A 23,040-nucleotide genomic window follows, 5' to 3' on the forward strand; every position below is an offset into this window, starting at 1 on the left:
TAATGCTGCAACAACTAAAACAGTTATTAAATTGTGTCTCAAATTGATTGTATGGAAGAAATTTAACTAGCTATTTATTACAGCAACCTTTAGCTAATCCCAACTTTAATGTATCTCCTCATGTGGTGCATTACCACATAAACGCCTGTTATGACCACGGAATTCACATGTGTTGCAAATTTGTTTCTTCTTTTTATACAGCTCGGTGAGTGACTTTTCCTATTTTTTCTTTGGTTTCTAGCAGGCCTTTTAAACTTTGGAGGTTGTACCACTTCTTTTGTAACTTCTTCTGGTATCTGTCAGCCAATCACATCCGAAAAAGGATACACAGGAATCTCATACATTTTCAACACAGTTTCTGGCTTGTAATATTCTGAGCAATATGGATCGGATTTGAATTTCTTCTTGTTTAAAACAGTCAAAGCATGTGGGCATGGTATTTCATCATATTGAAACTGTCCACAACTGCATTTTTTATTTTCAAGGCAGATAATAAAGATTTTTCCTTTGTCATTTACTGCACATAGGTAGTTTGTTGACGGTGTTACCTGCAATGAATACATAAATACAGATCAAATCTAAATCTGAAATACTATAGATTAAATGCATATGTATCCTTACATACCATCATACATGCTGATAGGGTATCACTCATTGTAAAAATCTCTTGAAATTTTATGCCAAGTGTTATGTATGTGAAGGAAACATTTTGCCTATTAGTGCAATTCCATGGCCCAAACATCTTTCTCACTTCTTCAAGAAAATTATAAATTTGCTTCTGTCTTGCTATTATCAGTGCTGGATTAATAGACTCTGCAATATTTAATGTTATTCTCCATCCTCTGTGAACAGGTGCGTACACCCTTGACCACTTGTCATATCCTGCCAACTCCAAATATTTCTTAACTCCCACATCTATATTTTGAACTATTTCCATCAAGCTATTAAAATTAGACTGTCTGTATGCTTTAGCCATGGTATAGTACACCTCGCTTAACTGGTCATGTGACTTCTTGTATCTTTTGTGTACATTTTTTCATAAGTGTCATTTGCATGCATAATGTGTTACATCAGAGTACACTTTGGAAACAACTTTTATGATACTCTCATTTCTATCAGAAACAATGCACATTTTTGTCCTCTGACCATAAGCTTTCTTAAATTGCTCAAAAAATTAAGTCCATGAAGCATCATTTTCTGAATCAACCACTCCGTATGCTAATGGTAATATGTTACCTATATAAAAATATAAATACAAATACATGACAGATGTCAAAATATAAATATAGAAACAATGCACATTTTTGTCCTCTGACCATAAGCTTCCTTAAATTGCTCCAAAAATTAAGTCCATGAAGCATCATTTTCTAAATCAACCACTTCGTATGCTAATGGTAATATGTTACCTGTATAAAAATATAAATAAAAATGCATGATAGATGTCAAAATAATCTCTAAGTTTTTATTTAAATAATGAGTATACTTACCTGCACCATCTAAATTACTAGCACAGACAAATGTCCCTATGTATGTTGATTTAAGTTGGCTTCCATCAACTACAACGATTGATCTACAATGCTCAAATCCCTTGATAAAAGCATAAAGAGATATAAACAAATACAGAAATTGATTTTCAGGCATTTTCTTCATTCAAATATGTGATCCAGGGTAAGTTTTTTCCATAATGTATAAGTATGCAGGTAACTTCTGGTAAGATCGAGCCGGTTTTCCCAATATAGAATCTACTGCCTTTCCTTAGCACACCTAGCCACCATGTATGTCACATCCAGTCCAATGTCTTTCTTTATATAATCTCTAATATCAGTTGGTGTATATTTTCTCTTTAAATTGGCTATTTTTGATTTAATAATCTCTTCTATCAATTTGCTAGTAGCATGAGAGTGTTTGTAGATCTTGTCTTTCAGTGAAATATATGTTTGCTTACAAAAGACCGAACTACAAACAGTTTAGAATTATTCATGCTTGACGACTTGAAAAACCACTTGCATTCTCTAGATTTACATTTAAGCCAATAGTTGCATATATAGTGAATGCACAAGCCATTACAAAATTGTATACATTATGATAGTAATAACATTCAGTGAAATCAAATGTATAAAAAATAAACATACTTGCTGGAATTATACCTAAGTACTTTGGTAGCAAATCGGTGATCAACCGAATAGTTATGCATTACAGCCTGAAGTGTAGCCTTGTGTTTGTATACCTGGTCAACAACTACTTCTTTTTTATTAGTATCAAAAAGGAAATTTTGCACCATCATTAGCTTGTCATAGTCTGTCATCATCATTTGAAGTGTATCAATTGAAGTTGTTGTATCAAGTTCATAATTATTTGCAAACACAACTTCATTTCCAATAAGATTTTCTACTGATACATCCTTGTTGATCCCATTATCTAGAAAATTAACACAGAGGATACTTGGCAAACACGTTGTTTAATTTAAAATACACCTTGACTCCCATGTCGTTGTGTATCTCCATTAGTTTATTGGCACCCTCAATACTGTATTTAATCTTCATAATTTTTACTTTCAAGTCTATCATCAACTGGCTACCAATTAACTCAACCAAGTCTCTGTGAGAGGTATATTCATTTAAGACTATTCCTTCAGTCTCGTAATCATTGTATTTATTGTCTTCAGTCCACTTTCCTGAATGCCAAATCATGATCATTATGCTTGCCATTTTATTTCTGTCAGCGTTGATGCAACTGTTAAAAGTTAGAAATACAGTAGCACAAAGTGAATACAGTAGTATATTTAATTCGATAATTCAGACATTGATAACAATTCATAATTGAATAAAGTCATTGACATTAAAGTATCAATCAATTGAAAACTCTGCAAGCAGTACAAAAAATTATACACAAAACTATAATTCACTGAATCATATCATTTAATCTAGTGTATTTGTTTCAAAGTCGAGGAATGAATTAAGAACTACATTACGACATACAATATTTGTTTCCAAGGATCAATCAAAATTTTTGATATTTTGATGATTTTGAATTATTCTGTATTTGTTTCAAGCTCGTATAACAATGAATAAAACTACATTACAACATTTTGTATTTGCTTCGAAGGAGGATCAACCAAAATTTTAAAGATTTTGATGATTTTGAACTCTTTAGTATTTGTTTCAAACTCGAAGTACAGAACAGTGAAAAAACAACATTACAACATACAATACTTGTTCTGAAGAAGAAGGATGAATTAAAATTTTAGAAATTTTGATGATTTTGAATTTCTCAGTATTTATTTCAAACTTGAAGTACATAACAGTAAAAAAACTACATTACGACATACAATATTTGTTCCAAAGAAGAAGGATATTTTGGAAATTTTGAATTTCTCATTATTTATTTAAAACTCAAAGTACAGAACTATGAAAAAACTACATTATGACATACAAAATTTATTTTGAAGAAGAAAGATCAATCAAAATTTTGGGGATTTTGATGACTTTGAATTCTTCAGTATTTGTTTTAAATTTGGAAAACAGAGAAAAAAATACATTATGACATACCTGTATACGTTTAGAAGAAGAAGGATCAATCAATTTTTTGAAAATTTTGCGTTTTATTTATGAATTTAGCTCTATTTGTTGATAAAAATGGAGAATACAATTTTTACCTTTGAGAGAATAGTGTTTAATTAGGCAAGATAAACTCAGTTCAACGGAAAATGCGTGATTGAGATTTTTTTTCTTTTTAAAAATATTGTTCATTTTTTGCACGACTAAATAAGGACTGTATTCATATTTTATATGAATACATACTATCTGTAAAACTAAATACAACGGGCGTAAATTGAATACAGCGGCTATAAATGGTAATTATGTAAAATATGGCTATGGAAGGTGGGTTTTATAGCAAAATGTTGCTATTTTATAAAGATCTCCAAAAAGTATTAAAAATTACAATAGTTAAAAACTTAAAATATTTAAAAAAAATAATTCGTTATATATTTTTAAAAAATATGTGAAAAAATACTATAAATCACAATAATTAAAATAAAATTAAAAAAAAATATTTATTGGACCCGTGCCTTGCACAGGCTATTAATAGCTAATATATATATATATATACATATATATATATATATATATATATATATATATATATATATACATACACATGGAACTAATACGAGGCTTTGGGCTACAGGTGACAAAAAAGTTTTAAAATGAGGTGTAGGTGATACAAGTCTTAATAATTGAGTGGAGGTGACAATTACTTAATTATGGATTAAGAAAGTTTGAAAAATTTCAAAATAACCCACAAGTTTTTAAATTTACACTTTGATCCAAATGTTAGTTAATATAATGGGAAACGAAAGGAAAAAAGGCACATTTTTCTCTCTCATCGTACGTTGTTATTTTCTCTTTCTTCGCAATATTTGTTGTTCATTGTTGTTGCTGCTTTATTCATCATATTTTGATTCATTATCATCATCTTATACTTTATTATCATCTTCATATTCTTCTTATTGACCATTGTTGTTGTTGTTACCGTAACTGTTGTTGTTTAACCAATTTCTTATGTCAATTTTGTGTCGTACATTAATTTCAACTTTGGCATTTACTTGAGAGGAGACTTTGGTAAGTCAAATTATGCTTTTTAGTTGAATTTGTCATATGGGTAACTGGTAGTGTGTTATTTTTTCAACAATAGGTAGCACGCGAACATGAATGCAACATAAGAGCAATCTGTTTAAACAGATCCATCATCTGTGGCACCAAATAAATGTTCTGTTATAATAGTAGACTCATGTTCCCCGTAATATGAATCGAATAGATGGGTATTCTCTTGCAACAGATTAATAATCTGATGCACCAGATTAGTAATCTATTTAACAGATAAATAATCCGTTACTCCAGATTACCAATCTATTTCAACAGATAAATAATCTATTACACGAGAATATATATCTATTGCAAAAGAATATTTACCTGTTGCAACAGATAACAGATGAATAATCTATTTCGAACAACAAAATGCAGCTCACGTCACAAACCCAACAGATAACTCAACTCATATGTTGATATCTTCCTATTGATACTGGATTCAAATTATTCTTTAATTGAAGACATGTCATTCATTGAGAAGAAAATAGACAACATGAAAATTAAATAAGAATTAAAACGTCAAATGCATCAAACATAAATTTTTTATTAAACAAAAAAATAAAAATACATAGGTATAAGAAAAAAAAAGCTTAATTATTATTATCATCATTATTATTTATATGGTCAGCCGGCCAATCTTCAACCGGTAGCAGCAGCGCCCTCCTCAGCCTGCGGATCTCCCACAACATCCTTACTCTGACGGCAGCCAAATCCCACTACAGGTCATGAACCTCCTTCTGCAGTTTCCGTATGGCGTCTCGTGAAATAGCAACATCCCACACTGGATCAGCCATATCTAAAATAAGTTGACAAAACATACCCGTAAAAACAAAAAAAAAAGTAAAGAAAAGATAGAATTCGAATGTAATACAACGTATATTTATACAAAAATCAAGAAAAAAACTTACCAGAGATGGAAAAAAGCTATGAAATCCTTGAAAAGAAAGTAGTTGAAGGTGTAACAAGAGCAAGGAATAAATAGAGTGTAGTAGAATGAACAATTAAGTAAGGAGAGACCTATTTATAGAGGATTGAACTTGATTATGTTAGGTAAAAAGTTGCAACTGTTCACTTCCATTTATTAATGACATTTTTGCTTACTGTGAAAAGTTATGACTCAATTAAATTAAGCAATATTGTGACAAGTCATGACTTTTCAGCTTATTATTATTAATAATTAATTCTTTCCAGGAACCATTTTTATATTGAGTTGTGACCATAGATTATATATCTGTTGTATTAGCTAACTCATCTGTGACAATAGATATATCATCCATTGGAACAATAGATAACCTATTGCATCAGAGAATCTATCTGTTGCAACATATAATCTATATATCTTTTTTTAATAAAAAAATTATCATCATATCATTAACCCAAATTTTTTGACTTTTTAATTATATAAATTAATAAAACAGATTTAAAGGTGCAACTGTTCACCTCCATTTATTAATGACATTCTTGATCACTGTAAAAAGTTATGACTTAATTAAATTAAGTAATATTATGATAAGTCATAACTTTTCAGCTTATTATTATTAATAATTAGTTCTTTCCAGGAATCATTTTTATTTTGAGTTGTGTCCACAGATTATATATCTGTTGCATCAGATAACTCATCTGTGACAATCGATATATCATTCATTAGAATAATAGATAACCTGTGGCATCAAATAATCTATCTGTTGCAACATATAATCTATATATCTTTAAAAAAAATTATCATCTTATCATTAATCCAATTTTTCTGACTTTTAATTATATAAATTAATAAAATAGATTTAAAGGCGCAACTGTTCACCTCCATTTACTAATGACATTCTTGATTACTGTAAAAAGTTATGACTTAATTAAATTAAGCAATATTGTGATAAGTCTTGACTTTTCAGCTTTATTATTTTTAAAATAATTAGTTCTTTCCAGGAACCATTTTTACACTGAGTTGGACAATAGATTATATATTTTTTACATCAGATAACTCATCTGTGACAATAGATATATAATCTGTTGCATCAAATAGATAATCGGTTGCAACAGATAATCTATCTGTTGCAACATATAATCTATATATATTTAAAAAAAAATTATCTTCATGACATCCAAATTTTCTAACTTTTTATTATATAAATTAATAAATCAGATTTAAAGGCACAGTTGTTCACCTTCATTTATTAATGACATTCTTGATTACTGTAAAAAGTTATGACTTAATTAAATTAAGCAATATTGTGTTAAGTCATGACTTTTCAGCTTGTTATTATTAATAATTAGTTCTTTCCAGGATTCATTTTTACACTGAGTTGTGACAACAGATTAAATATATGTTGCATCAGATAACTCATCTGTGACAACAGATATATCATCCGTTGCAACAAATAGATAACCTGTTGCATCAGATAATAAATCTGTTGCAACATATAATCTATATATATATTTTTTTAAATATCTTCATGACATCCAAATTTTTTGATTTTTTAATTATATAAATTAATAAAGCAGGTTTAAAAACAAGAATATTTTTGGTGAGTTTTTTACGGTTTAAATTGTGTTTATCATTTATTTTCTTATTGTTTTCTGTGAAAAAAATAACTTAATTAAATCAAGCTGGTGAGTTTTTTATTACTATGACAAGTCATGACTTTTCAGCTTATTAAATTTAAATAACCTTTTTCTCAATTTAACAATCGAATACACCTAGTTTTCAATAACCGTTTCTTTAATAACCATTTTTTTAATTGAGTTATGGCAACAGATTGTCTATCTGTTGCATTAGATAACCCATCTGTTTCAATAGATATACCATCTGTTGCAATAAATCGACCATCTATTTAAGAAGCTTTTTTGATTTCTTCTACTAATTCATCAGTCGTAACAGATGAGGAATTTGATGCATCAGCAGCGTTTTTTGTTTTTGTTTGTTGAATGTGTTTAGACAAAAAGTCACAATCACGACTATTCATTCACTTTTTTCTTAACAATCATATCATCATATAACTTAATTAATCCAATGTTGTGACTTTTTTAAAATTAAATAATCTTTCATTTACGATTATAATATCATTTAGTTCCTTATTATTTATCAATGAATCGTTTTTAGGAGAATTTCTCATCATGACTTTTCACCACCATCTGTTTCCACAAGTACTCAATCCCTACCTCCAACCGTTGACATATTGAGAATAGGGAATAAATAGAATGATAATTAAATATTAAAAAAAAATTAAAAATTCAAAGTCGACCAAACCAAACCAAACATATACATAGAAAAAACATAACCTAATTATTATTACTACTACTATTATTATTATTACTATTATTATTGTCAATCGGACAATTTTCATCCGGAAGCAGCAGGGCCCTCCTTGGCCTTGCTCCGAAGTCGGTCAAATTCCTCTAGAGTTCATCAAACTGCCTTTGAAGTTCCTGCAAGGACTCGATATAAATATTCTTGTACGAATCTGGATCAACCATATTAGTATTATAAGTATAGTGGAATGAACGAGTGGGAGGAGGCCGGAAGGAGGCCGGAAGGACCTATTTATAAAATGATTGAATTGAAAGGGACTTGACTTAGTCAAACAAAAAGCCACGACTGTATATTCCTTAATTAAATAAAACTGGTGACTTTTTGAATATGTAAATTAAAAAAATGGATCTAAATACAATATTTTATCTTTTTATTATATTTTGGAAAGAGACAAATTGGTAATCTGTTGCAAAATATATTCCACCTGACAGATAACTTACAACATATTGACAATCTGTTGCAACAGATGGATATATCAGTTTAGTTTTCCATCAGCTGTGGCGTCTGTTGTAACTTGCTAGTCATCTTTTTATTCAATTTCATCGAAAGCAATAGATTTTTCTAAACACTTCTTGGCTAAACTCAATTTTTGCTCTTGGATTGGTTCTCTTTTTTTCTTTGCATCCTTTAAGCTGGCCTTCAAATTCAATTTTTACTCTTGGATTTCTTCTCTTTTTTTCTATGCATCCAACAATCCAAAAGAGAGCGGGATTTTGATGAAGTAAACTGATGAATCAACAATCCAAAAAAAGGAGAGTAAATTGATGAATCATTTGTCAAAGAAAGTGTTGATGAAGAAATCATGGAATTTTGAAGGTCGAAACAAGGGAATGATCCTTCTAAAAGATGATGTCGCTAAAAAGAGCGGCTCGCACGCTCTTACACACATCGAATATTTGCTGACCGACACAGAAATATTTGTAAAATATATTGAATCTATTCTAGCAGATAATTTATCTGTTGTAATAGGTTGGTCATCTGTTGCATTACGCCGATGTTATTTCTACGAATAATCTAATAATCTAAGTCTAATCTATTGCAACAGTGGAAAGACCCGTTTGATAATTTTCAATAGGTGACCTAAATTTTACAACATATGCCTAAATCTTTTTGATATCTTTCAACAGTTACGCTTGAATATCCATGTGCTCGACAACACCAAACTAGTAGCAAATACACACACCACCATGAAAATTTCAGCAATTAGGCTTGAATATCTATGTGCCCAACAACACCATACTAGTAGCAATAACGGCAACAATGTAGTATCTTCTTGCTCGATTTTGTTTCTCTTCAGAAGCCTTGACTTTATTCAATAAACCCCAGATTGCACGATTTGCTTATGAAGGATATCATTCTTCATACCAATAAAGTAATCACATCCACCTAATTTCTCTAAAAAATAGAACACAATTACAAAATAATTACAAGTCAATAATTAATCAACTAATTAAATAAAAAAAAATATTACCTTTGAAATCTTACAAGTAAAAAACCTACGATCTGGAATTTGTTGAGTCCAAGAAGTCTTTAACAGAGCTTCATGACCGCACTTACAATATCGAAAATCTTTATCACAAAAAACAGTGGAAGATGCGCTCGACATTGTCAAGCTCATTTGAAAAAAATGAAAGAAATAATTTGAAAATTTTGGATAGATAAAAGAAGATGATGATGATGAAGAAGAAGATTTTGGAATTTAGGGTTAAATTTTAGGAGGAAGATGAATATATAAGACAATGGACGAGGAATGACTGTAGGGGGCCAAGTGACGGCAAGTCAGCAAAATGTGCCAGACTGACACATTTAATGCCTATTTTATTTTACGTGTTTAAAATGAACACTGTCTACTTGATGTCTATTTTATTTTAGGTGTTTGAACTGAACACCGCTGATAAGTTCCGCTTTTTTTATTTCAATTCCCTCTAACCTTTTTACACGTAGTGGCAAATTTTAATGTCCAACAAAAGTTAAATGTTTATAATAAAATAGATTCTCCATCTGTTGTAACAGTTATTCTACCTGTTCTGACATATAGTTTATCTGTTGTAATAGGTTGGTCATCTATTGCATTATCTCGATATTTCTATCTAAGTCCATCTGTTGCAATAGTGGAAAGACCTATTTGATAAATTCTAACAGATTACCTACCTGTTGCAACATATGTCCAAATCTGTTTGATTTTTTCAATAGATGTGTCTTCTGTTGCAACAGATACATTATCTGTTGCAATATTTGAATCTAGTATTCCTTTTCAATTAATAAGTACAAATCTAAGGAATAAATAAAATTCATAGACAAAATAAAATAAATTAAAACCTTCAGAAATTCGCTGAAATAAGTCAACGAATAAATGAAATGTAAAAAAATTATTATGGGTACAGATCTCAACAAATACATCAATAATAATTTAAGTATGATGCCAAAGATTACTTTGACAGGATCAAGCTATAAGGATCTACTCAGTATGGACAAGTTGTTCTTCATCTGGTGGTATGGAATTCGGCTTTACTCGTCGTGGATCTTGATTGTCACTTACGTACAGTTTCTGCGTTTTTCGTTCTCCGTATTTCCATAAAAAGAGTAGCATATTATCAATGTTGTTCAGTAGTAACTTCTTCTACATCCTACTGGAAAGCCAGAATTGGTCAATGCTAATCACGGAGATACAACAAAACAGAAAAGAATAACTCATTTGTTCTAACAAATTAAACAGGTCTTCCTCTTGTTTTAAATTATCCCAAATAAATTATATTTTTTTTGCAACAATGAATCAACTGTTGGGATAAATTTTTACATGAGAAAGACCCTGTATGATAATTTCCAATGGATGAACCATCCATTGCAATATGTAAATCATTTGTTGCAGCAGATAGGTCATCTGTTGGTACAAATAAAAGCGGTATGAAGAGCTATTTGATTTGATAAAACAGATGAGACATATATTGCAACAGATACTTTATCTGGTGTAATAAGTTAGTCAACTGTTGCAACATATGTATATATCTGTTTGATAATTTTCAGCAGATGTGTCATCTGTTGAAATAGATATGTGTCTGTTTGTTTTATCTGTTGGAAGACATATATATTCACCTTCCTCAGCTCGTGTTGCTCTCCTTTAGAAATTATACATTGCTTAGTGTAACACACATACAGAGGAGTTGCAATTTCGCTTTTTTATATGCTTGATAATGCCCTGGAAATCACTCTTCTTCTCCTCTTAGCCCTAATCTTTAATAGAGCGGATGTAAATAAAATCCTCTTTGATAGAATGAGACCCCTCTTATATGTCAATTCCTTTACAGAAGCAGTTAATGCATTAATATCATTAATCACTACATCATGTTTTGCCCTGTAGTCTTGACATTTGCATGCAGAACATTCGTCGGGAGAGGCAAAATCTCTATAACCAGTATGATCATACTTATAATGATTTACTTTAAATACTGTAAGAGGGGCATCATTAGCACCAACAGTAGTACCACTACCACCACCAACAGCTCCATCACTACTAGGACCATCAACAACAACAAGCCCACCCTCCAAAATTATTTTTTTGTAATGGTTGTTGCTCCAAACAATTCCATTTTTATTTTGTCGTTGACCTTAGGGTCCGATAAAATTTGCACAAACCGTAAAGTAAGAAAAATAACATCTTCAACTCTCAATTGGTCGGAACTAGCGACAGATGGATAATATAACATAAATCATTACATATATTAGAATGATGATTAGATTATTCAAAAAAATCATTAATTAAAAAAATAATTATAATTATACTACTGCATCCTTCGGGGGGGTTCAAGAGATCAAGAAATTTTGTATTTTTATTAGTTTTAGCTGACAATCATCTCAAGATTCTTGGACAAGAAACTCCTTCCTGGTAGTTCACTTATTGTTTCAAATAAGGAATGGATTCAAACGTCCAAGCCTATAAAATAACGCCAATAAATCAAAACCGTTATTGAGTAAAAAAAATGAATGATATCATAATAGAAGAAAGAAACATTTACCATTGAAGCCCATGAGAAGCCATATAAGTTGACTGTCTTTGGCGCTAACGGAGTCAACAAATATTTGGCAGTCATTTTGAATCTTTAATACCCCCAAGGATAGTTGTTAAATGTCTCAAGATCCTTGGAGAGCTTTATTAAACCAAGGCTTATGTTGTTGTTAACGTCTCTCGCCCAAAGAATATTATGTACAAACCAAACCAAGCACAATGACTGTTTGTGCTTCTTTAAAAGTCCTTTACCTTTCAACGCTTCTATCAAATTTTTATTTTTGAAGCTTGGACCAACAATGACACCAGGTCATCACGATCACACGACTTGCCTTTACCTTTTTTGGGTGTGCGGAGTGCTTTTTTTGTGGTTAGAATAGGTATAACATGAGAAGGAGGATAAAATTTTAGTCCAGTAACTATGCCAAACTCCTTCCAACCAAAACAAACAGGTATGCCACAGTAATTTATCTACACCCCATCCATCTTATCTTTGTTTTCTTACATAAACCTACGGTTAAGAAGTTCATATACCATTTTCATTTAGAAACGAGCATTATTGTCCTCCGATAAATCAAGATATTTCCCAAAGCAGCTGTCCCTGAAATAAGAATCCAATTTTTATTCTCGAAGTATTTTTCTGAAGGCGTCGAAAGATTTTCCCATGGCTGACTTAACCATGAAATCACCTGTTAAATCTGTGGCACCATCGCACTGCATTCTCACAGGATAATAATCAATGCTAAAGGCTTTGACCAACTCTTCAATGGAAGGGCTATTAGCATTTGCATCATCTCTTTTGAAATATTCCTACTCCCCGTGTTCATCATATTCTGCTCTCGATTGAGATAACGCTTGTAAACCAAGCTCATAGAGTGGCGGATATAGCTTAGCTGCTTCACTTGTTCTTTTACTTGGACTAGATTCGATTTTTATTCTTTTGGGAACCATATTGTCTAAAATTAACAAGAACATAAAAAAATATATTATAGTTGATTAATGCATCATTAAAAAAGGATAACAGTAAATCAAACAAATAAAATAGTAAAATAACAGTTGTAACAGATCACTGATCTATTGCACTAGGTCGTATATATGTTACAGCATATAACCAACCTATTGTAGCAGATGAGTAATCTGTTACAATAATACAAAATATATCACTCGTTTTTTAAGACAGATGAATGGTCTGTGCAATAAATCACATATTATTGCGACATATGAGTGATCCGTTGGGACAGTTAAATAACCAATTGTAATAAATGAGTAATCTATTGCGATAATACAAAACAAATCACTCATCTGTTGAGAAAAATGAATGGTCTGTGCAGCAGATCACATATTTATTGTAACATCATCTATTGCAACATGTGAGTAATATGTTGGAATAGTTAAATAACCTGTAGCAACGGCTGAGTAATCTGTTGCAATAATACAAAACATATCACTCATCTGTTGAGAAGGATGAATGGTTTATGCAACAAATCACATATCTATTGTGACATCATCTATTGCAACATATAAGTGATCTGTTGGAATTGTTAAATAACCCGTAGCAATGTCTGAGTAATCTGTTATGACAATACAAAATATATTACTCATCTATTAAGAAAGATGAATGGTTTGTGCAACAGATCATACATCTATTGCAACATATGAGTGATCTATCAGAGCAGTTAACTAACCTGCAGCAACGGCTGAGTAATCTATTATGACAATACAAAATATATCACTCATCTGTTGAGAAAGATGAATGGTCTATGTAATAAGTCACACATCTGTTGCAACACATGAGTGATCTGTTGGAACAGTTATCAACGGTCAATATTATTTAGATTTCTTCCAACATAGGGTCATCTATAGTGGCAGATGAATGATTAGTAGGAAAAATCAAGTCTTGGACATTTCCTGTTGGAAGAGTTGATAGGATTTTATCCAACAGGAGGTTCATCTGTTGCATCGGATCATTAATCTGATTGTTCTTTCGTTGCACAGATAGTTAATTAGTTGCATCAGATTTTTTATCCGATGCTTAATTTGTTGCAACATATGGTTAATCTGTTGCATCAGATAGTTAATCTGTTGCATTAGAATTATAATCTGATGGTTCCTCTAGTGCATCATATGATAAATCTATTGTATCAGATGGTTAACATATTGCACCAGATGGATAATCTATTGGAAGAAATAAAAAATAGTAGCACGCTTTTATTCAACCAAAAAACAGCAATTTCACCATTTTTACCAAGAACAAGAACAGAACAAATCAACCCAAATTATTTTTTTATTTTTATAAACACAAACAATAAAAATCAAACTTCAAAAAAATGCAACAAACAACAAAAAGTCATAATTTACTTTAAAAAGAGAAAAGAAGAAATACCAGAAATTAGGATTTTATTCAAACCGCATTTCAAATTAATGCAACAAATATTAAAATTGTTAACCAATACTATAAGAGAAGTTGGCTCAAGTTCCTCAATTTGTTCAAAACTAAAAAGGCCATAAATTTTTACCTGTGAAAGAAGAAAAGGAACGATGAAGAATCTAAAACTGTTGTGGCTGAAGAGTAAGGTTGTCATGTCGATTGAAGGTTGAAGTCGAAAAGAAACTCGAAGCCCAACTATTTATAGTTGGATATTGAAGTCACCGAGGATTGACATGAGAAATTTACAGACCAGTTGGCTGGGAGAAAGTTGAAAAAAGCTATCGAGAGAGGGATGAGAGATAGGTTGATTTGAATTGAAGAGGGGAACTCGAAGCCCAACTATTTGTCACTAGAGGTAGAAGTCGTCGGGGGTTGAAGGGAGAAATTTTGTAGAACTGTTGGTTGGGAGAGAGTTGAGAGAAGCTGTCGAGAGAAAGGAGAGAGTGGTTGATTTGGATTGAAGAGGGGCGTGGGTTGGGTTGATTTGTATTTTTGAAAAGATTAGAAAGTTTTAAAAATATTAATCAAGTCCACAATTAACTTAATCAAGTTTTCTAATGATGTCTGACCCTTTAAGTTGGTCAATGTCACCAATCATTCATTGAAGACTTAAAAGACATCTTTCCTTCAATTTTCTCAACTAATACTTCCCATCTCTATTTCCTTTCTTCTTCAGACCGCCTCTCCACCCTTTCCCTCTTGTTCATCTGCGAACAAATACCTCCCACCTCCTCGTCTTTCTTGTTCATCTGCAAATACACACCACATACCCCGTCTCCGCCCTGCTCTTTCTTTCCCCTCTGTCAAATTCATCCTTCCTCCACCTTCGCTTTTACTTGTTCATCTGCAAACACCGCTCCCGCTCCTACTCTTTTTTTCTCTTCCGTCAAATTCATCTACATTATTTTTTCTTCTGCAATTTCATCCCCATCCATGAATTTCACACATATGAAATTAAATTCACCGACGTAAAAGTTTTTAATTGATAAAAAGTTAAGTGTGTAAAGTTGACTATCTATATAAGGGTATTTTCAGTTTGAAAAATTTACACTTATTTAATTCAAAAGCGTCTACATAAGAAAGAAGCGTCGAAGAAAAAGAATCAATGGCATCCTCACCAAGCACCTCTTTAACAAAATCAGATGTACAACAAATTTTTGTAATAAGATAGTTTGGGTATCATAATGAATTTCATTCTCTAATATTATTCTTAAAAACCAAATCTATTGAACAGTGAAGAAAAATAAAAAAGCTCAAAAGCAGCGGATTTGACTGAAAATGGTGAAGAACAAGAAAGAAGAAAGAGAAGATGAGGAGAAGGGATTTAGCAAGGTGGCCTCCCTAATTAAAAATTTAAAGTTAATGAATTAATATTAACAAAATTGCCCCACTTTTTAAATTTTTTATTTTTGACACCTTTTTTTTCTATTATTTTTTTAATGTCAGCTTTGGCGGTATTTTATTCACTTAAAAGTTATTTAGAAATATTTAAATATTTATAAGTTAAAGTAAGTGGCGTTGACAAACTCAGGAGGTGATTTTATATCTTTTTCCTTATGAATACTTGTTCTACTTATATATAAGTGCAGAAGAGGGATGAACACAGCTTTTACACTCTAAATATAGAAATTTTTTAGGAAAATTACAGGAACTGACAAACTTAAAATCATAATTACAAGAAATAAAAATATTTTCACAAAATTATATTTTATAGCAAAAGTAGCATTTTTTTGCCCATTAACTTTACACATACATGTTTTACTTTTTTTTTTCTATTTTCACTTCATTATTCTACCTCTCTCCAATTTAACTGTATCTTTTTCTTTTTTAATCCATTAGTTTACTTCTCTCCAATATCATCATTTTTTTAAATTGCGCATATTTTTCTCATATTGTAGATAAGTATCGTACTCCATCAAATTTATAAACTTGGATTTCAAATTATTTCCAAATTAAAAGTATACGTCTTTAACAGTCTCCGTCAGCTTCTTTGAGTTTCATAAATCTAATCGATCTTCTTTTCGTCGATTTCACGATATTTGTGTTATCAAAATTAGGAGTTCACTTGTTGCATGCTCTGAAGCAGATGATCAATGCCAAATACATTAATGAAAAAGTAGTGAACAAGTGCCCTTTTTATTTTTTTTACTAATTCAAGTAGTATATCTCTCTTTAAACACGCTTCTCGCTTTTCTTATCCTAGAATGTATTTTAATGTTGCTCTTACTCTAAGTACTTTTCAAGTAGTATATATTTTTTAAGTACTCTTCAAGTAGTATGTATTTTTTTTAGAGGATAACATATATTTTTTATAGTATTTTTTAATGTTCATGATACGTATTATGTATTTTCTGGTTTAGTTTATTTTACATATATATATATATAGAGAGAGAGAGAGAGAGAGAGAGAACTGTATTTTTATTGTTTAAGATATGCATTTGTATTTTATCATTTTATATCCATCGCCTTTGTATTTCACGAATACATATGAAGATATATAGTATAGTTATGTTTGTTACTGTTTAATAAGAATTTGATATGTATTTCGTAAATATATATCAGAGTCATATTTTGTATTTTTGGTATGGTAATATACATATGGGTCAGGCATGTATTTTATAAATACATATGCAGAGTTATATGTATTCTTTTTGTAATGCAATATGTCATTCTAGAGGGTAACATAAGTATTTATTTATATTTTTTACTGTTTAAGCTATATATCATGTATTTTTTTATTACATGTATGTATATATATAGTTGTCCTTTTTGTTATAGAGATTTGTGTCCTACATGCGGATATATACATATGAGTCAGATATGTATTTCTGTAAATACATATACTGTTATAAATGTATTTACATTATAGTGAATGTCTATCAAGATCCAATAAGATCTATCAAGTTCTAGTTGATATCTATCAGGATTTGAAGTATCTGTCTTTTAGTCAGAAACTAAAAGTATTTTTCCCTATAATTAGAGGAATTTTGTTCATTGTATTCTCAATCTTATAATCTCTTATCCCTCGACAGAAATAAAGAAGTCTCCTCTCTTCTTTATTTATTTATTCTTGTTCTTACTTTATATTTTCTAGTTCTTGCTATTATATTTCATAACACATTAATAGCATGAGGTTCTGCCTTTGAGTTTATATTTATGTCGTAAGTGGTGTCAAATACTAATAGGCTAACTATTTTTTTTGACAATTTGATCATACATACGGTTGGCTTCTTTCTTCTACAACATGTGGTGTAATGTTTGCCATAATATATGATAATTTGTATCTATTCTTTCCAATTATGGTAATTTAGTTACTGGAAATCACAAAAGGTCATTATTTGATTGTTGTTTTCTATTCGTGAAACTCATCATTAAGACTCAAGATTTGATTGGTCTAGCCACGTGTCATTGTTTTTTGGGTCAGTGTGATTTTTGTTAATATTTATAATATGTCAAAATACATGGGACCGTCCATCTACATAAGATCTGTATATATTTATTTACTTATTTTCTTATTGGAATTAATTTACTTATATAATTACGAAGTGTAATATCTCATAGGCTATTTATTGATTAAGGGTAAGACATCGAGTTGGATTTTTGATGCACCATAATGATAATATATTGGGTTCAAGTCCCATCGATTTATCTTCTAAGACACCTTTATATAGATAAGACATTGAGTTTGAATCTCAATGCACTATATTGATGATATTATGATTCCTAAGGCAAAATAATTGGTATGTGGTGAAAAATCGTGAAATCTAACCCATTGAGTATGCTCCATTCTCTGAAGTGAGTGTGGTAGCAATACATAATATGTCTGAAAGAAGATAAATGATGATATTTTTACACACTTATTGTGATTATAATTAAAGTATGTTAAGAGAAAAATTCTCTACATTATAGAGATTATAAGCTATCAGAATTTGATAGGCTTAAGGCACAATTATATTCCATTCCTTGGTAATGAAAAGCTTATTGATGCAAACGTGTACTTGATTGTGATGGTATCACAATTCATCTCCCAAAGAGGCAGAATAGCTGAGGAGAGTTATTTTAAAATCTACTTCTGAATAGTAAATCTGAAATTTACTAAAGAAAAAGCACATATCATGGTAAAATTGGAGTTTACTAGATTAAAAGTTCATAAATTGACATGAACGATTGCGATATTCCAAAGATGTGCATACTGAGTATTGAACATGTATTGAAGAATTAGAAAATTCTTTATTACTTTTAATGTTGTTTGTTCTCATGATAAGTTGGTTGGACCAACTAATGTTGGGATTGAATACCTTAAAATATGAAAAGTACAAAAGATGAATATGGGCCCGTTCACCAGTCATGTGATCTAAGATGCATTGATATAAGATGATCACATGTGAGTTTATTGTCAACCTGTAGTTTGAAATTCATAAAGTTTCTTGCTCAATAAAATTGAGTTAAGAGCATAACTTTCATGTAATCAAGACAATTCATCTTGATGATGATGGTTTGTCATTGAATGCATTCGATAAATAGCTAAACCATTGCTAATGAGAACAAAGCTTCATGTGTTGGTCTAAAATATGATATGTTACATAAAATAGCACTTGTATGCATTAGATCAATAAATTATGATTATTTCTTCCCTCTCAATTGGTTCAAGGTCAAGAATCAATTAGTCCATCTAATAATTTTGATGTACGGTGTACGATTAATAAATATACCATGATGCACAAAGATTGATTCCTCAAAGAAGATGGAGGATCTATGTTAGTTTTCCTAACATAAGGGGGAGATTATAAGCAGCTATGCAATATGTTAGGAATTATCATCAGATCCTCATTCAAAAGATAATTCGGGTCAAATGGTGAAAGCATCTCATATTTGAGCTGCAAGTGCTCCTATTTGTGTTCCTAAAGGACAAATTCTATGCATGCGTGAAGCGTGGTAGACCAATCGATTCCAAATGAAATAATCCTTGAAAAGAATAAGGAGCAAATAATCATAATAAGAAGGCAATGTGCTCTTAAAGAGCCTACGACATAACACTTCATGAAACCTTATGAGAGGTTTAGGTACTTGAAAATAATAAAGTGATGAGATCTCAAAATATTATGTCGTATTATGAATCAATAAGAAATGATGTATCATCAATATCATTGATACAATATTAGCATAATATTGTAAAAGATACAAGGATCTTAATTCTACGTTTATTTAAGCATACTGATGTAGAAACATTTATCAAGTAACATGAAAGGATGCATTTTGGTAAGCACAAAACTTATTTGATTTGCAGTCCATACACTTGAAGATGTCACACATGAAATATTGAATATTGTCACTTGACAAAATTTACATGAAAACGTGTTTAAGGATTCAAAATGCTTGAAGCATATAAAAGTTTCTGAAAAAACTTATTTATGATCCTTATATCGCATAAATTTATTGAAACTCTTGGAGAGTTTTCAAAAGCAACAGATTATTTGCTGATATGAGAAATATATCAAATCAGATTGATTATAAAGTACCATATCTTAGTGCAAGTGGTGCACTAATGTATTTTGCAGATACTACAAGGCCTAAGATAGTCTTTTCAGTCAATTTGTTAGCAAGGTATATTTCTGTTTGTACTAGGAGGCATTAAAATGGGATAAAAGACATGAGCTTATTTTATTCTAAAACTTGCAGTCCCGATCTTATTGGTCATGCTGATGTTGGGTACTTATTTGACTCATATAAAGTTCGGTCTTAAATAGGCTATGTGTTGATATGTGGTGGTACTGTCATATCTTGGAGATATACAAAGCAGTCTATCATAGCCACTTTATCGAATTATGCTGAGATAATAGCTATTCATGAAGCAAGCCAATAATATGTATGGTTGAGGTTCGTGTTACATCTTATTAGAGAAAAATATGGTTTAAAATGTGACAATGTACCCACAATTTTATACAAAAATAATACAACATGCATAAGACATCTTAATAGAGGATTCAATAAAAGTAGATAGAACGAAGCACACTTCATCAAAGATTTTCTACATACATGAGCTACAAAGGAATGATGATATTAAAGTGCAACAGATTCATTCAAGTGACAGTGTGGTTGATTTATTCACTAAGTTTCCTTCAATTGTAACTTTCAAGAAGATGGTGCTCAAGATCGGAATGCAAAGGTTCAAAGATGTTCTCATTAGGGGGAGTTAATATGCGTTGTACTCTTTTTCCCTTACAAGATTTGTCCCGTTGGATTTTCCTTGTAAAGTCTTCAATGAAGCAGTCTATATGCGTATTATTAGAGATGTGTACTCTTTTTCCTTCACTAGATTTTTTTTTCATTGAGTTTTTTCTAGTAAGATTTTAACGAGGCATATTATCTATCAATTAGACATTTAAGGGAGGTGTTATAAATGTATTTACATTATAGTGAATGTCTATCAAGATCCAATAAAATCTATCAAGATCTAGTTGATATCTATCAGGATTTGAAGTATCTGTCTTTTAGTCAGAAACTAGAAGTATTTTCTCCTATAAATAGAGGGGTTTGTTCATTGTATTCTCAATCTTAAAATCTCTCATCCCTCAAGAGAAATAACAATTACTCTCTCTATTTTCTCTACTCTTCTTCTTTGTTCTTTATTATTTTATCACATATACAAATATATATGTATTTTTATACTGTAAATACATATGCAAATCAGTATATCGATGTATTTTGTATATTTTTTAATATATATATATACATACATATATATACATATATATATATACATACATACATACATATATATATATGTGTGTGTGTGTGTGTGTGATATAGAAATCTAAAATAGAACCCAAAAAAATGAGGAGAAAATTTTTTTAAAAAATAAAAAAAAAACAGAAAGAAAAATAAAAGCTAGAGATAAAAGAGTATAAAAAATAAAAAAAATAGAAAAATAAAAAAACGAAAAAGCATAATCTAAAAAGAAAAGGTGAAAAGGAAAAGAAAAGAAGAAAGAGAAATAGAAGCTAGAAATAAAACTGTAAGAATAAAAGTGAAAAAAAGAAACAAAAAAAATAGAAAAAGGGAAGAAGAAACGGGAATGGGAAAAGAAAAAGAAAAATATGAGAAAGAAAAAAATAAAGAAAAAAAGGGGAAAATATAAGAGAGAAAATAAAATGAAAAGAAAAAATGAAAAAGAAAAATATCAAAATAAAAAAAACGATAAAAAAAATATGAAAAAAACTAACAAGAAAAAAGTTATAAATATAATAGAGTGAAAGAGAGGAAAAAACAGTTATGATGCTTTATTTTGAAATTTTGAAGTTCATGAACAAAATAATGTTAGACTTGTTTTTTTATTTTGAAAAGGAATCTACTAGTTTAAATAAGAGTAATTTATGAAAAAAAAATCTACTACTTTAAATAAGAGTAATTTATGAAAAATGAATTTGCTGTTTTAAATATATGGGAAATTATTCCTTATTTAACTTAATTGATTTGAGTAAAAGAAGAAACTGTAATTTCATTATTTGTATATGTATTTATATAGCAAACTTTATCTAAAATACAAAGTACAACTTATAATTATTCGTAATTATGAAACGGTTGCTATAAAAAATTTAATTATGAGCATAAGTATGCTACTTATGAAATTTTTTCAATTTTTTATATTTGGAGAACACCAACTCCAACCCCCAACTCTATTTTATACTCTAAAAAAGAATCTTCTTTTCTGTCTTTAATATTATATTATTATTTTTATTTCATTTGTATTTCTTAGGTCATAACTTAAATCTTTCTTATTATTTTTATTTCATTTATATTTTTTATTTCATAATTATTTTTTATCCCAAATTCTTAAATAACTTAAATTGCAAGCAAATATTATTGAATTCATATTAATGAATAGTTCAAATAAAAGACAAATCACTAATGAGATATAATTAAATAAATATTGCATCATAATAAAATTTATTTATTTTTACGTAAATATTCAACTTTCAAGATTAAAATGTTGCTTTTATAAATTGCTCTATTAATGCATTACGAAGTTTAAAATGAGATTTTTGTATTTAATTTTCTTATTTCTAGATAAAAATTACTCTAATCGATAATTTTCACCTACCATTTCTACAAAAAATAAATTAATAAAAGTTAAAATTAATATAATAGAAATATTACATTAAAAAAAATTATAAACATTAGGGACTTAATTAATTATCGAATGAAATATATAATATGTTGAATTATATATGTTATAGAATATAAATATTAATATTATAATCAAAAAGTAAAATAGAAGGGATGATCGGTAACTCTTTATATTTGAAAAGTTACTATTCACCTCCTCTATTTATAGAGTTTAAAGGAAAAATTGGAGGGTGATTGGAGTTAGGGGTGTGCATCGGTCGGTTCTCTTTAGTTTTATGTATTATCAATTTGATTAATTGATTTTTGATTTTTAAATATGCTAAATCAACAATCAAATCAATAAGATAATTCTTAGCGATTTTTAATATATCGATTTTTAGTCTTTAACAATTCGATTTTCGATTTAACCAATAAAAAAATATTCATAAAATAGAAAAAGTAGTAACTAACATGAAAAGAACCCGAATCTTAGTTGCAACTAAAATCCTACAAGATGTGTTTTAATTTACAAGAATCTTCAAGTTTA

The 23,040-nt window shown here is 29.8% G+C and overlaps 1 protein-coding gene across 1 annotated transcript; it reads right to left on the reverse strand.

Annotated features, from left to right (window-relative positions):
• Positions 1 to 299: 299 nt before the first annotated feature.
• On the reverse strand, positions 300 to 976 carry LOC107858053. The gene is made up of 2 exons (XM_016702792.2): positions 626 to 976; positions 300 to 548 (listed from the first exon to the last, which is right to left on the reverse strand). Exons 1-2 carry the CDS (start codon positions 974 to 976, stop codon positions 300 to 302), a joined length of 600 nt encoding a protein of 199 aa, XP_016558278.2.
• Positions 977 to 23,040: the final 22,064 nt, after the last annotated feature.

Source organism: Capsicum annuum, chromosome 1, assembly GCF_002878395.1.
Source record: "Capsicum annuum cultivar UCD-10X-F1 chromosome 1, UCD10Xv1.1, whole genome shotgun sequence".
Taxonomy (NCBI): Eukaryota; Viridiplantae; Streptophyta; class Magnoliopsida; order Solanales; family Solanaceae; genus Capsicum; species Capsicum annuum.